Raw genomic sequence first — 14,173 nt, 5'->3', positions numbered from 1 at the left:
GTACCTAAGGAACAACTGTTGTTGTCTATTCCTCTCTTAATCAATCATCTTCAAGCAGAAAGTATTGTGGTCCATACTTATGCAGCCCATGCTCTTGAAAGACTGTTTACCGTGAGAGGGACAAATAATACTATTCTGTAAGTTTCCAAGCAGAAATTAAATTCATTGCTATCTAGTTTTAGTACATTACGGATGAAATACTGGTAGGGGATCTTTCATTTATTGCTGTTACGGTACTGTAAGATGCTTGAAGTTTGTGAATGTATTTCATCATTAAAGCCCTGTGATTTCCTTACAGCATTACAGCTGCGGAAATGGCACCATTTGTAGAAGTGCTGCTAACAAACCTGTTTAAAGCACTAACGCTTCCTGGCTCATCTGAAAATGAATACATAATGAAAGGTAAGTGCTGTGTGAGTCCTGCACTGTAAGAGTAACTTGGTTAATTTGGGGTAAAGGCTTATAGTTATAGGCTACTGAATTTTTTATTTGAAAAGCCTAATTTTGTGCAAAAATGCTAAAGCGGTCTGTACAGTCTACAGTTATTTACCAGCCAGTATTAAGTCATTTTTCAGTAAATTTATGGAACCAAAGAGAAATACTACACATAACGGTATTGTGACTTGTGAAGAACATCTTTTTACTTTGGGTGAGTTGCTTAATCGTCTGTGCTCAGTCTACGGAGTGGGAATAACGAAGCTTTGCTTTATCCTGTGTCATGATTATAGATTGATTGCACTTCCAACAGGTGCTCGCCCTTATTGTACCTAATTCCTTGGGATCTGATTTAATGGTAAAAGGATTTAGACACATACTTCTGCCATCTATCTCTCTCAAGAAGTTAATAACTTTCAATTTATTTGCAGCAATCATGAGGAGTTTTTCTCTGCTGCAGGAATCCATAATTCCCTACATCCCTTCTGTCATCACACAGCTTACACAGAAACTGCTGGCTGTCAGTAAGGTAAAGAACAGGCTATCTGGGCCAAGTGTTCACACTTCTTTTTTCTTAGAGCAATCTTTTTTAAAGATTTATGTATACTTTGTTGTTTGTGTTCTGTTAATATATCGCAAATTCTTCAATACTTTGACTAAAATAAGTAAAAATAGCCTCCCAGTAAGTACTTTATTCCTGTTAGGGCGTCCTTCCAAATCATTTTCCCCTACTTTCATCTGAAATTTGAGAACAGCATGTAAAATCTTTTTATAATATTAATTGGTTCTACTATAAATGTTTGCTTGTTCAGACGCCACCATTACAATAATCTGTTTCTGTTGCAACTCGTTTATTCTTTGTCCAGGAAACTTCTGAGACTAATATTAAATTTAGACACTGAAATGCGGGATTAAATTAAATTACCCACCTGCTTTTGGTGGGTAAAATTCTCTTAGTCTCCCTCGTTCAAGTTGGACTAATATTCTTCCATGTTCAATATTCTTGAATGTTAATTTAGGGAATGCTTTAGAATACCTTCATCAACTATCCAAAGAACTACTACTATGTGTAGTTTAAACTCAGCTGCAGAGTTTTTGTTACATCATATTATAACTGCTTGTTAGTTCATGTAGGGATTCTGAAAAACACCTGTATTCGAAATACTTGGAAAAACAAACTCATTTTTGTTTTAAAGGTTTTCAATATTTGCTTTAATCTATAGATTTAATTTCATCAGCATATTAATAAGGCATAGTATTCTTACTTCCAATTGCTCTTTTAGAATTCAGTTGAATCTAAAAATACATTTTGCTAAGTAAGTGACTTGGCAGCAAGTTTAAGTTGATTTATTTGTTCATAACTTGTTTTTAGAATCCAAGCAAACCTCACTTTAACCATTACATGTTTGAATCAATATGCTTGTCAATAAGGATAACGTGCAAAGCAAACCCTGATGCAGTTGGCAGCTTTGAAGAGGCTTTGTTTATGGTGTTCACTGAGATACTACAGAATGATGTGCAAGGTAAATTCAAATCAGTAAGTGCTTGTGCTCTCTCTGCTGTAATTGATTGTCATGGTTTATGTTGTGGCAGGTTTTTTTTCTGTAGCACAGGAAACTCAAGTGAGAACACAGGATGTTCACAGTCCTAATAAACGCTTCTAGGAAGAATCTGAGCTGTTCCATCGGATACATCAACTGTATTATTTTTTTAAACAAACTCCATCTTTAGAAGTATCTGACAATCACTACCCCCAAATCCTCTTCTTAGCTACATTGCCCTGTTTCTAGTAGTTTGTATTCCATCTTCTGAAACACCAAAAGAGAAAATAGAAAGTGTGTATGTATACATAGATACAGTGCTTGCAAATGTTTGGAATAATTAAATTTGAGAAGCAGTATACTTTCTCCAAAGTTTTATTTGTTGGAATATTTCTGTTAATATCTTACAACTGTAGGTTCAATCGATAGATACGTGGTTCTTATGACAATCTTGACAAGTGACCATTTTTGCTGAATTTAAGTGTCATTATTTCTTTTCCAGAGTTCATTCCATATGTGTTTCAAGTGATGTCACTACTTCTGGAAATGCATAAAAATGAAATCCCATCATCCTATATGGCGTTATTTCCTCATCTACTTCAGCCAGTGTTATGGGAAAGGACAGGAAATATTCCGCCTTTGGTCCGACTCCTGCAGGCTTATTTAGAGCGGGGTGCCAATACAATAGCAAGTGCTGCTGCTGACAAAATCGTAAGTTGGACTGGTTTAGTAGCAGTGTTTGCCTCTAGGCATACTGATTTAAGATTAAAAATTATAAGTTTTTTTTTTCTTTAGTGGATACCTGGGTTTGTGCAGAATATATGTTTGTACTTTAAATTTAAAAAAAAATAACGTGAATGCAGGCTTTTGGAATGGTTTTCCATTATGGGGGAAAAGAGGAATCCTTTTGCTTTTATTGATAAAGATGCAAAATTCCTGCACTTAATACAGTGAAGCAGTTAAGCCTCTGTGGTTTAACTTTCTTACCTGCCTTATGTGGAACACACTGGATCGGGAAAATTTGGAGGTTCTGCTTGGAACCGTCTCCAGAATTGTGAGTGAGGATGAGTCAAAATGCTGGAAAATCTGAGGATTAGTGAATTCATGGGGATATTTACTCTGCATACTTAGCTTCTGTTACTTCTGCTGCATGATCTGCTGTAGTCAGACTTGATTAGACAATGCCAATAATGAAGCAGACATGCATTTTCAAATTAGCTTTGCTGTTCATTTGATCAAGGCTAATTTTGAGGCTCAAAGAAGGATCATTTGGTCCCAAGAGAAATCTGTCTTCCTACAGAAAGAATCCTGTTTTTAGGTTGTGAAAGCTTTTGCCATGTTGTATGTTTTTAAATGGTAAGGGCCAGCTTGCTGGTAGGTCATGGATGAAGAACCGTTGTATAGTGTTATATATTTGTTTTACTTACAGCCTGGATTGTTAGGTGTGTTTCAGAAGTTGATTGCCTCTAAAGCTAATGACCATCAAGGATTCTACCTTCTAAACAGTATTATAGAGCACATGCCTCCGTGAGTATGAGTTGATATTACATTCAAAAATAATTTCCGTAGACTTTAATACTTGGTATGTTTGTACACTTTGTAGTTAATGTTTAACAACTGAAAAACGCCACATTTGTCAGTAAATTAGATTTGAACAGTTCTATACATGTTTTCTGTAAAATGACATGAGTAAAATGCTAGTATGGCTTGAATAACTAATCTTTTAAATTTCTAGTGAATCAGTTGACCAGTACAGGAAACAGATCTTCATTCTACTGTTCCAAAGACTTCAAAATTCCAAAACAACAAAATTTATTAAAAGTAAGTTTCTTGCTATATGAAAAGCTTCAGTGATGTCTACAGTTTAGAATGTGCGGCTGTACTGAATAAGTATGCAGTCATGTCCTGTGATTATGCAGACAAAGGGAGGGTGCTGAGCTGCTAACATCAGGGACTTGCTTCAAATTGTTTGTGTAATCAAGGGTGGTATGTGGGGAAGTTTACACAACAGATCACACTTAACCTTATTGAAACTGAAGGAGTGGGAAATGAAGGGAAAGAAGTCTGTATTCCCTTCCGCTTTCTTATTCTGTGTATTGTTATCTGAAAGTGTTTCTATTTAATCTCCAACACACAATTTAATCTTGCACAACACAATAATACGGGCCACATTTCCTTTTTCTTATTTATACTTTTTATTACTGTTAAATAGTCTATGGATCCATGTCATTCTGCCTTAATATTATAAATTATTGATAAGGTTTTGTGTTAAACGAGGAAAACTGTGACAAATTACTGAGGTAGGTATTCTGGTTATTGCTGTTGTAACTGGAAGATTATTGTCATACTGCTTAAATTGTTTTAATGATTTTACCGTTGCACAAATTAAGCAGTATCTATTATTTAACCCTGTGAAATCTGGTTAATGCCTCCTACTGATAGGAGTAGGAATGACTTAGTGGCCTTTCACAACCAATTAAGTGATGCTTTTAATGCATTATATCTGTGCTCTGGTACAAAGATCATGCAAAGGTGTTCACACCTGATCTGAAAAACTGCATTGCGTGAAGTTTTCAGGTGAAAGCATTGAAGTGTTCTTGTGATCCTTAATCTGAAAAGTTTGGGAATAGCTTTTCTAATGCTTTGAAAATGATATAAGGGGGAAAGGACTGAATCTTGTCCTAGTTGTGTTATTGCCATGTTAGGGTGTGTGAAAAGGTCTGTAGCTTTTTAGACAGGGTTCAAGATAACAAGTTAATGTACTTCACTAAAACTGAACACTTGCAAAGATTACCATTTTTATCCCCTTGACAAATTTGTTATAATGTATTTTGTTGCTGACTATCCTTTTTCTCATTATAGGTTTCCTAGTCTTCATTAACTTGTACTGCATAAAATATGGGGCATTAGCTCTTCAAGAAATATTTGACAGCATACAGCCAAAGTTAGTATGATTTTTATTTAAGACTGTTGTGTAATTTTTATCTTTTAAAGTAGAAATGGTTGTCTCCTTTAGCTAAAATTGCAAACTGCATTTGTCACTAATTTGACTAGCCAGACGTTTCTTCTACTGTGGTTAACTTCTTAGACTAGCAATTTTTCTTTCTCTGGTATGCTGCCCATAGTTCCTCCCTGATTGTTCAAGACCATTAATCTCATGAGCAGCTCATAAAAATGGAAGAGTGATGTTTTTATTTTTCTCCCTTCATGAAAAATTTCTACTATCTAATTTCTACCAGGCATCCACTATGACAGGGCAGCACTGTAACAAATTCTCTGTTTTTCTCTCTCTTCTCGTGATTCATACTGTTTCTGATTGTTGTCACTAAAAGGCTGAAAAGGCTTTCTAATACTTCTTCTTTTAATGTCGTAATAGGATGTTTGGAATGGTTTTGGAGAAAATTATAATTCCTGAAATACAGAAAGTGTCTGGACAAGTTGAAAAGAAAATCTGTGCTGTTGGCATTACAAAAATACTAACAGAATGTCCTCCTATGATGGACACTGAGTACACCAAACTGTGGTATGTAGAAAGTTCAAGTTCTGTTGGTGAAGCTACTTGATTATGAAAATGTGAACTACTCATCAAAATACTCTATTGTGATTTCTTCAGGCCTGCTACTGTTATGAGGCTGAGTTTAAGGCTTTTCACACCACTTTTTCTTCTCAAGAAGTAAAACATTTTCAAAGCAGGTGCCAGAACTGGTTTGAGATTTTTGTGATGAAGATAACACTGACTGGGCTAGCTAGAGTTGCATTTAAGAAAATAGACTACCTTTCTTTTAGCTTGTATTGTTTTTGAAAAGCTAGGACCCATTTTTGTTTGTAGCTGTTCTGCTAGTCAGGAAACCTTATAGCAAACAGATACTTACTACCTGAGCAAGACACTGTAAGATCTTAGTGTGACAGTAGCTTTTTGGGGAAAGCTATCTGGTAAGATTGTGAGCCAGTCTAGCAGTCCAGGTTGTCAGGTAGCCTGAACTCAGTAACAGTAACTGTTACAGAGAATTTAGAAGAAAAATATTAGAGGAAAGGTGTAATCTATAAAAGAATTACTTTTCATAGGTAAGTTTCATGAGAATTTAACCTGATCAAAAATAGATACATTGTTCCTGTTTGTACTGTGAACACCCACATTACCCTTGTAAAATACACACATCCACAGCTCTTTGAGTTCAGCTCAGGTTGGGCACTATCAACTTTCAATAGCTGAGCTAGTACCTGCAAGGACTAAATAGTTGAAAGGGTTCTGAATAATTTGAACATTCCTGTAAAAAAAAAAAAACACCCTGCCCTAACGTATTTTTCTACACTCCTCCCCCATCTTTCTATATAGGACTCCTTTGCTGCAGGCCCTCATTGGGCTCTTTGAGCTGCCTGAGGATGACACTATCCCTGACGAAGAACACTTCATTGACATAGAAGATACTCCAGGATATCAGACTGCGTTCTCTCAGCTAGCCTTTGCTGGGAAAAAAGAGCACGATCCTGTAGGTCAAATGGTGAACAATCCTAGAATCCATCTGGCACAGTCTCTTCACAAACTGTCTACTGCGTGCCCTGGCAGGGTAGGTGACTTTCATACATGGCACATTAAACGTAATTCTACAGAGAAAAAACGCTTATATGACAGTGGGTCTCTTCTGATAGTGTTTGATATTCAGCAAGATGAAATATATCATAAGCAGAATGCTAGGTGTTGCTTTCTATTTTGCTATCGTTAAATATAGCTTCTGTAAGTTTTTTTTCCTACTAACCTAAATAATGTGAAAAATATTAGCCCTTCTTATTATAGTGATAAGATTAATATGCCATTTCTTACATGAAAATCTATCCACATGAAGGTATACAGCTTAACACTTGTCTCCAGTTCAATTGTATGTATTCAGGAAACCTCAGGCAACTCACATTAAATTAAACAAGTTAAATTTAAGTCGACTTTTAACCCATAGTGTATTTGTTTTCAGGATTTTGGTAAGTAAGATTGCTTGGGAGATCCGCTGTTTGCTGTATCCAGATATCTGCTTTAATAACTGATGGTTTGCTAACCTCCTCTTTCATGTTTAATTCGGATAAGTACTACATAAAACTTAATATTGTCAGTATCAGGAATTGTAATTCCAGCAACTGCATTTACAGTGAAAAACTGCTGCTGTCAGGATGTCATTTGACTTTGTACAGTGTGTTGACACGGCAATTAACAGGATGTAGCAGTAGCTTAATGTATACGCACACTGACACTTCTGCTCTATCGTATTTTAAGGTTCCATCAATGCTGAGTACTAGTCTGAATGCAGAAGCGTTGCAGTATCTCCAAGGATACCTCCAAGCTGCAAGTGTGACACTGCTCTGAATTGCATAAATTTCACAAGCAAGATCAAAAGCTGTTTTGTTATACAGAAGGTTGACATTGACTTTTTTTTTATAGCGGAGCTCAGAGAAAATGAAAAATGCTACTTGAAAATGTATTGCAGAATCCATCTTGTAACAGATAAATGTGGCTTTAAGCAGAAATTGAAAGAATTTGGTGGTGTGTGTAATCATAGATAAACGGTGGCTAACTTCCATTCCCAGTTTAATTGCAAAGGGAATAGTTGTAGCGGTTTGTTATGGGGGTTTATTTGAAATCTGCATCGGCAGTATTTGGATAACATTTGGAAATGTATGGAGAGCACTGGCTGTAGAAACTCCCTTCAGTCACTAAAATTCCTTTTCATTTTGATGTTGTCCTTTGTATTTCTTTTGTCTTTCCTTAAACTTTATCTAAATTGTGAATAAATAAGAAGTACTTGTTTAAAATGCCTGTCACTGTGCGCTTACTGTTTTAGAAGAATGTAGCTGGTTTAAAAAAAAATAAAGGTAGTGTTTTAAACTTAGGATAGAATATAAGATAGCAGGACTGTACGGATTTTTCTTTACCTTAAGTAATAGCTTAAATACGTTGTAGGATCATGCAGAGCAAATCTAAAACTTTGGCAGAAGATCCAAAGCTGCTATTACTCTTCTGATATTCATCAACAGGTGCAGCCATTCTCTTCGGACAAGACATGTCCGAGTCATGCAGTAAAAGCATGTAATGGTACCCTCTTAGAGTAGACATCAGTTTCCCAAGTGGATTTTTAGTGATGTATTATTACAAGTGAAGCAGTGACTTTTTTTCTTCTGTTTAACTAGGATGTTCTCCCTGTCTTAATGAATATGCTGATTAGGTGTGGTAGCCTTGAATTCTAAGTGCATCAGTTTACGTTACAGTTATGGTTGCGTAAAAGAGACTGGATAAGTGCCTGAGCCTTACTGAGTTCTCAGATGGCCTGGACACCGAACTGCTAAACTGTAGGCTGTTAGAGCACGAGTACTGCAGGGATATAGATAAATTTAGTTGTAGAGACTGAAAAACTCCGAGTAAGAGCAATGTGTCAGACTTACATGATACTAAGCAATGTTATACATGGCAGATGTTGGTTTTGTTTTGTTTTAAGTTACTTGACCACAGAGATTCTGCAGATTACTTGAATCAGTTTTGGGGTTTTACAGTTACAATGCTTGTTGAAGCTGAGCATTGCATCAAGAAAGTTACTGATTTTACTGAAGGTAAAACACAAGGCAGAATCAGCTGTCTTTTTTTTCAGTTCTTCTTTAAGAACTTTATCTGTGGCTGCCATGCATAAATGCATGCTGGCTGTATCTTTTAATGTGTGAAGAAATGAGTTACTTGTCAGACAATGGAAACTGCTTAAGTGCCTAAAAATGTATTAAATAAGTCAGCATCAACATGTTTTCTTGACTCTGGTGCAGTGTCAGACCCTCTTTGTTCATAGGTGTAAAGTGAAAGCAGTTCTCAAGAGTGAAATAATACGGTGGTGATCGTGAAAAGCGTTTGCCTTAATGCTGGTAAGACTGTGAGTGTTGCAAGTTTGCAGAAGCACCTTGTAGAGTAGATTTCACTAGACAGGCTGAAACCACAGGGGAGATGTGTGTGATGTCTGCAAGGAACTGAATGCCTACCTCGAATGTCAATGTTAACTGAGCTGTGGTCATTCATAACCTGCAAGCCAAAACGCTACTCAGATAACTGCCTGCTCTACAACTTTGTCTTTTTCTTGGATAAGAGGGAGGACAGTTATTTTTTTGATGTCAACATCAGAGGATCAAAATTAAATCGGTAGTGGTGTTCATGTAACAGTAATTTGACATGCTACCTTTGCATCTAGTCAAGTAGACAGCCGACGTATGTGTGCTAGATAACCTTGTGTTAGAATGGGGCTCAATGCAATGCAGTACTAAGGGGCTCATTGTATTAGATCGTCGTAGTTCTGTAGTCCTAAGCAAGATTTCTTTAGGGGACAGATTGCTGAGGTATGTGAAGTGAGTGAACAGATGTTTCTTACCAGTACAGACTGTAGATGGACCTGGACAAGATTTACTGCACCAAGCCAAAACCTTTTTGAGAGGCAGCCAAGGAAATGGGCTCTTTTGAGTAGAAGTTTATCAGTGAATCTTACATTCACTATCTTGCACTTCTTGCAAGGCGTGACTCTTTGTTGTTGGACAGATATTGCGTGTGAATAAGTGCCTAAGTTACTTCAGATCAACAACTATTAGTGGCATAACTGTCCTTCAGTTCACTCACAGTTTATTATCTTAGACTTTGTAGACACGGCTGTGGCCATGGCACTGTTAGTGATGTTATTTAGTCCTGATGTATTTGGCAGATTCCATAAGGCATGTGAGTGTTTGTATAGAGCACTTACCCTTTCAGGGAAATGAAAATTTCAAGTGTAGTGCCGGCAAGAAAATGCATTTGTGCTTCAGAGTACAGGCGAATGTTATTGGCAGTGCCCTCATCTTTATTCAGGTGGAGACCTTATTGCTGCTTCTGACACCTCCAATCCTCAATCTTCAGGAGACGGTTATGTTCCTGAATTTATCTAACCAGATTTATCTGCTAATTTTAATGAAAACCGATGCAAGCAATGTGGTAACAGTTTCCACGAGATGGCTGAACTTCTTTAAGCCACCCTTCAGTGTATTCTTTGTTACACAGTTGGACCAGTTCTTCCTTTAGAAAGCTCAGACTGGAAACACCTGCTGTCACCTCGATCTTGCAAGGACCTGTGAGCATCTAATTCAGTTTCAGACAATTAACTCCTGCACATCACCTGAGATCCTCTTCTGAAAGTAAACAGACACTTCTCCCTTGCAATTGATAACGGTAGAAGTTTATTCATATTCAAAGGAAAAGGGATTACTTGCTCCTTTTTGAACATGAAATGTGTAAAGGGACATCTGTTTCAGGACCTTTTGGAACCACAGGATTCTCACCTACTGTCCTTATTTTGATCCTACTGACCTGTGGTGATCTATCTCTAAATAATATTCTGAGTCTTCTGTAATGGGAAAAAAAAAGTTATTCTTGGTTTAAACAACAAACAACCTTCAAGACCAACACATGTTGTTTTCATGGGTCATGAATGGACCATGATGTTACCAGCATTCCTGCAATGGTGGCAGCATGTACTAAAGCAAAGTCCTATTTCTTTGTCTCTTCATATAAACGTGTGCTAATATAGGAGTCATCCTTTCAGCAAGCCAGACATTTTATTCTAAAAATTAAGTGACGAGGCCAGAGCATATTCTTTCAGTTATTTTGACTTATGCTTTCAGAAAACTTGGTTTTCTTTAGGCTCTCAGTAGCTTGTTTGAAGGTGCCTTCCATCAAGCTGTACTTCTTTGACTGTTAAATGTACTTCTGTACTCATTCCATGAGCTTTCATCAAGAACAGCTTTCCTGTAATATTGTCAAGAAGGACGGGCCAGACTAAAGCTGTCAGAGCATGTCTTTATACTGTCTTTCACGAGGACAAAATAACCACAAGGCATTGTGTGAGATTCCAGCTCAGCTGTTCACAGCAATCTATTTGTTTACAGTTCTTCCCCCTTCCCTGAAGTTCGCTCATTCTTGTAAAAGAAGAGTGGTCTGTATCTGTCCTGAGACTGCATGCTTCATGCTGTCAAAAGTGCTGCTAAAATGCTGGTGAATCAATTTGAAAACATTTTGAAAAAACTTTAGAAGAATAAAGGTGCGTTTCCTGCAGTGCGGCATATATATATATATATGTATATACCTGCACTAGCTTGGATAATAAAAACAGTCTGTAGCAGTATGGAGGTCCAGGCATCCAGCTGTATCTGTTGGAGTAAAGTGTTTCACCTGACAAACCATGCTGCCTCTGCCAGGCAGCACACACTACTAGTGGAGTGCTGGTGTGGGTGCAGCTATACACCATGCTCCAAAACAGCATGTCAGTTTTCTTGTCCCAAAGCTCCCGATGTCAAACCTTGATTGTTGTCTTAAAACACCTTAATCTTTCCTTCATAGAAATAACTGTGTTTTTTTTTAATAACTGTTAAGTGCTTTGTTGATTCTATCAGCCAAAAAGTAGGTGAGAGGGAAAAAAAAACTTGAAAAGCAGAATAGATACTTTATTTTCCCTTGGCTTTCTACCCTTACTTATTTAAATGAAGCAATTATTTCCTTTCACATAATTTAGGAGCGATCTGAGGTATTCCTAGGGAATACTGGCTATAATAGTAGGTACCAGCTAGTACGTAAAAAGCTTCGTGACTTCTGTTGACAGCTAGTTGCAACGTGACTACAGGCCTAAACATTTTCTCTCAGAATAATCTAATTCATGCAAGGTCAAAGCTTATGCTGGACTTAATATATTGTATTCAAGATGAAAATAGAAGTAAATGCTTTATTGTTGTGAAGAAATGAATCTTAAAGGAATAGAAAGTGAAAAAAATATTTTGTTACAAATGAGTCAGAAAAGCAGAATGAAAGGGGTTTTAGCACAGCTAGTTCATATATTTAGCTTCCTTGTAAAAAGTTTTCTTTTCCAAAAGCTGTGAAGAGAAATTCACACTCTGGTTTTGTGTCTGATGTAAGAGATATTTCAAAGTAAGTAACAAAATATATTAATAATAAATATCAGATTTCTAGGTGAACATCTGAAAATAACTAATTACAGTACTGCTTTCATACAAGAAAATGAAAGGCTCAAATATTTTACAGATTGTTGGCTAGAAATAGGTCTCTGTCCTTGTTCTGTTTAAACTGTTGCATAAAAAAGAACAGAAAAGTCTTTTGTAACATTTTTCAACAAGTAATAATCATGCACATAATAGAGGAGTACATATCCTTCAAATGAGAGGACAAGAACAGTGGATATTTGAGGTATTGCACCAAGGGTTTCTCAGACTTTTGAATTACATACGTATTTGATTAAAATTATATTCAAGTTTGTAATTTGGCTGCAGATGCTTTTTGTCCCAATCATAGCGATTTTACACTTATCCAGACATTCACAATTTTCTGAGGGACTGGGGAAGGGGCAATGGAGGGGGGGTTGAGAGAACATAAACCAGAATTTTTAATGAAATTCAGTATGGAAAAAAAGTTAGCTTTGTATTTCCCTATCTCCACCTAACTTTCTACAAAAATAACTGTACAAATGTTTCTGTTACAGACAACATTGAGCCTTTGCAGTAACAATTGCACAACAGTTGAAATTTCATTTCCTCCTGAAATGTAACTGTTGCTGGCTTGGGATAATTAAAGGATCTAACAGCACGTATCATTATGCAACAGACCACAAGAGCATATGAATAGGTGTTTAAATGTGATATGGGATATATATCTATATACTTACATACTGGAGAATGTCTTTTAAATGCTATATTGTCAATTGATTTTATGTGTATGATGTATTTTCTTCATGGTATCTTTGGTATCCATACCAGTGTTAAATACAGAAATGGATATGGAGCTTTAGATATATTGGTTTTTATTTCTTGTTTGGTTTTGCTGCAGTGTTGTAGTTGTGATTCTACCCTCTAAATATGAAGACTTTGCATTTACTGTAGAATTTAAGTTACATGTATTTGGTTAGTAAATGTGGGCCGGATGCCACTTCTTTTTTCTTTTTTTTTTTTGGCTGAACAATGGCAGAAATTACTGACTTGCAATTTAATGATGCCATGGGGTTTAAGTGCAACCTTGTAATTTAAAATGTATTTTTACCTATTAAGAAAGATAAAATATTTCTAAATCAAAAAGTTCTCGTAGTATCTTTTAATAACAGAAGGGATTGACCTGTTCTAGCACAAGTGGGGACTATTTAATATTGTACTGTGGTTTTTCTTGCTGTTTGGCTAGTGCTGATTTGTTACAAAAAGCAGTTGTGCTGCTTTAAGAACTCATAAAGACAAGGAAAGCATTGTTAAAATAGTTAAACATAATGATAGCACTTACTTAAATCCTGCAGAGCACTTTGCTCCAGTGACTCAGGAAGGGAAACATCTGCCACCTTAGAAGCGAAGCGGTCAGCTGCGTGCTGCTGCTTGTGTGGTTTTCACTCTGAAGGGCGAGGCTATCTGGATTAAAAAAAACAATAGCTGAAGGCTCGATTTGTATGACAAATCTGAAATTACAGACTTCAGCAGTAGCACCTTGGAACTTTTGCTTTCCTAATGCAAAACAAGTGCATTCGTATCTGGTTTTTGACTTCACTTGATGTACGTGGTTCTGCTCCAGGTGATGTCAGGAGTCCGGCAGCAGCACTCCCCAGCTACCCGGGGCCGAGGTGCAGGTGGCGGCCGTTACTCACCGACACCGGGCTGGGGCTTGCGGCTGAGCCGTGCGCAGTCAGCGAGCAGCGGGGCCGGTTGGGCTGGGCGCAACCACCACGGGTGGCGTTACCCGCGCACCTCAGGACGAACACAGTCGGATTCGGACGGAGAGGCGGAACGTGAGCGTGTCCCGGGCTGCAGCGCCCAGCAGGGGCGGTTTGGTGCAGCCGGTGCCTTTTGCCGGGCGGCGCCGGCTCCGTACCCCTCAGGTTTTCCCCCTCCTGTCACGGGTTTACTCGCGCCTCTTCCCGGGCTCAGCACGGTTTCACCCCCTCACACCCGCCTGTGCTTTGAAACGGGAGCTCTTTAAGCACGCTGGGGCTCTCCCCGCGCCCCGCACCGGCGGGTAGCCCAGCAGGTAACGGGTAACGGGCCCTGCCCCGCTCCCTCCCCGCCGCCGCCATGTTGCCCGGCCGCCGAGGCCCGTGAGGGGCGCGGAGCACGCCGGGAGTTGTAGTCCCGCCCCGCCCCCTCCCTCCCCAAAGCCGCCCGCGGCTCCGCCGCGA

At 38.1% G+C, this 14,173-nt stretch overlaps 1 protein-coding gene and 1 long non-coding RNA gene across 7 annotated transcripts in view; one reads left to right on the top strand and one right to left on the bottom strand.

Moving 5' to 3' along the window:
- CSE1L (chromosome segregation 1 like) overlaps positions 1–7,698 on the top strand; it is a 22,330-nt gene extending 14,632 nt beyond the window's left edge. For both annotated transcript variants that reach the window (XM_066978048.1, XM_013189747.3), the window contains exons 15-25: positions 1–137; positions 299–402; positions 867–964; positions 1,808–1,958; positions 2,479–2,687; positions 3,406–3,503; positions 3,712–3,797; positions 4,839–4,920; positions 5,353–5,499; positions 6,313–6,544; positions 7,240–7,698. In XM_066978048.1, coding sequence (XP_066834149.1) covers positions 1–137; positions 299–402; positions 867–964; positions 1,808–1,958; positions 2,479–2,687; positions 3,406–3,503; positions 3,712–3,797; positions 4,839–4,920; positions 5,353–5,499; positions 6,313–6,544; positions 7,240–7,329 — 1,434 coding nt within the window. In that variant the 3' untranslated portion in view covers positions 7,330–7,698. The remainder of the gene's footprint in view (positions 138–298; positions 403–866; positions 965–1,807; positions 1,959–2,478; positions 2,688–3,405; positions 3,504–3,711; positions 3,798–4,838; positions 4,921–5,352; positions 5,500–6,312; positions 6,545–7,239) is intronic.
- On the bottom strand, positions 5,690–14,173 carry LOC106041384 (uncharacterized). Of its 5 annotated transcripts, none has more exons than XR_007166409.2 (3): positions 13,488–14,173; positions 13,291–13,408; positions 5,690–11,882 (listed from the first exon to the last, which is right to left on the bottom strand). It is a non-coding gene; the product is annotated as an uncharacterized lncRNA (long non-coding RNA). The 5 variants fall into 5 exon arrangements; XR_001210455.3 differs by having other exon boundaries at positions 13,291–13,412; positions 13,488–14,166; XR_007166407.2 differs by having other exon boundaries at positions 13,291–13,412; positions 13,646–14,166.

The sequence above is a fragment of the Anser cygnoides genome, chromosome 16 (genome assembly GCF_040182565.1).
Source record: "Anser cygnoides isolate HZ-2024a breed goose chromosome 16, Taihu_goose_T2T_genome, whole genome shotgun sequence".
Taxonomy (NCBI): Eukaryota; Metazoa; Chordata; class Aves; order Anseriformes; family Anatidae; genus Anser; species Anser cygnoides.
This window is presented reverse-complemented; position numbering and strand designations above follow the sequence as displayed.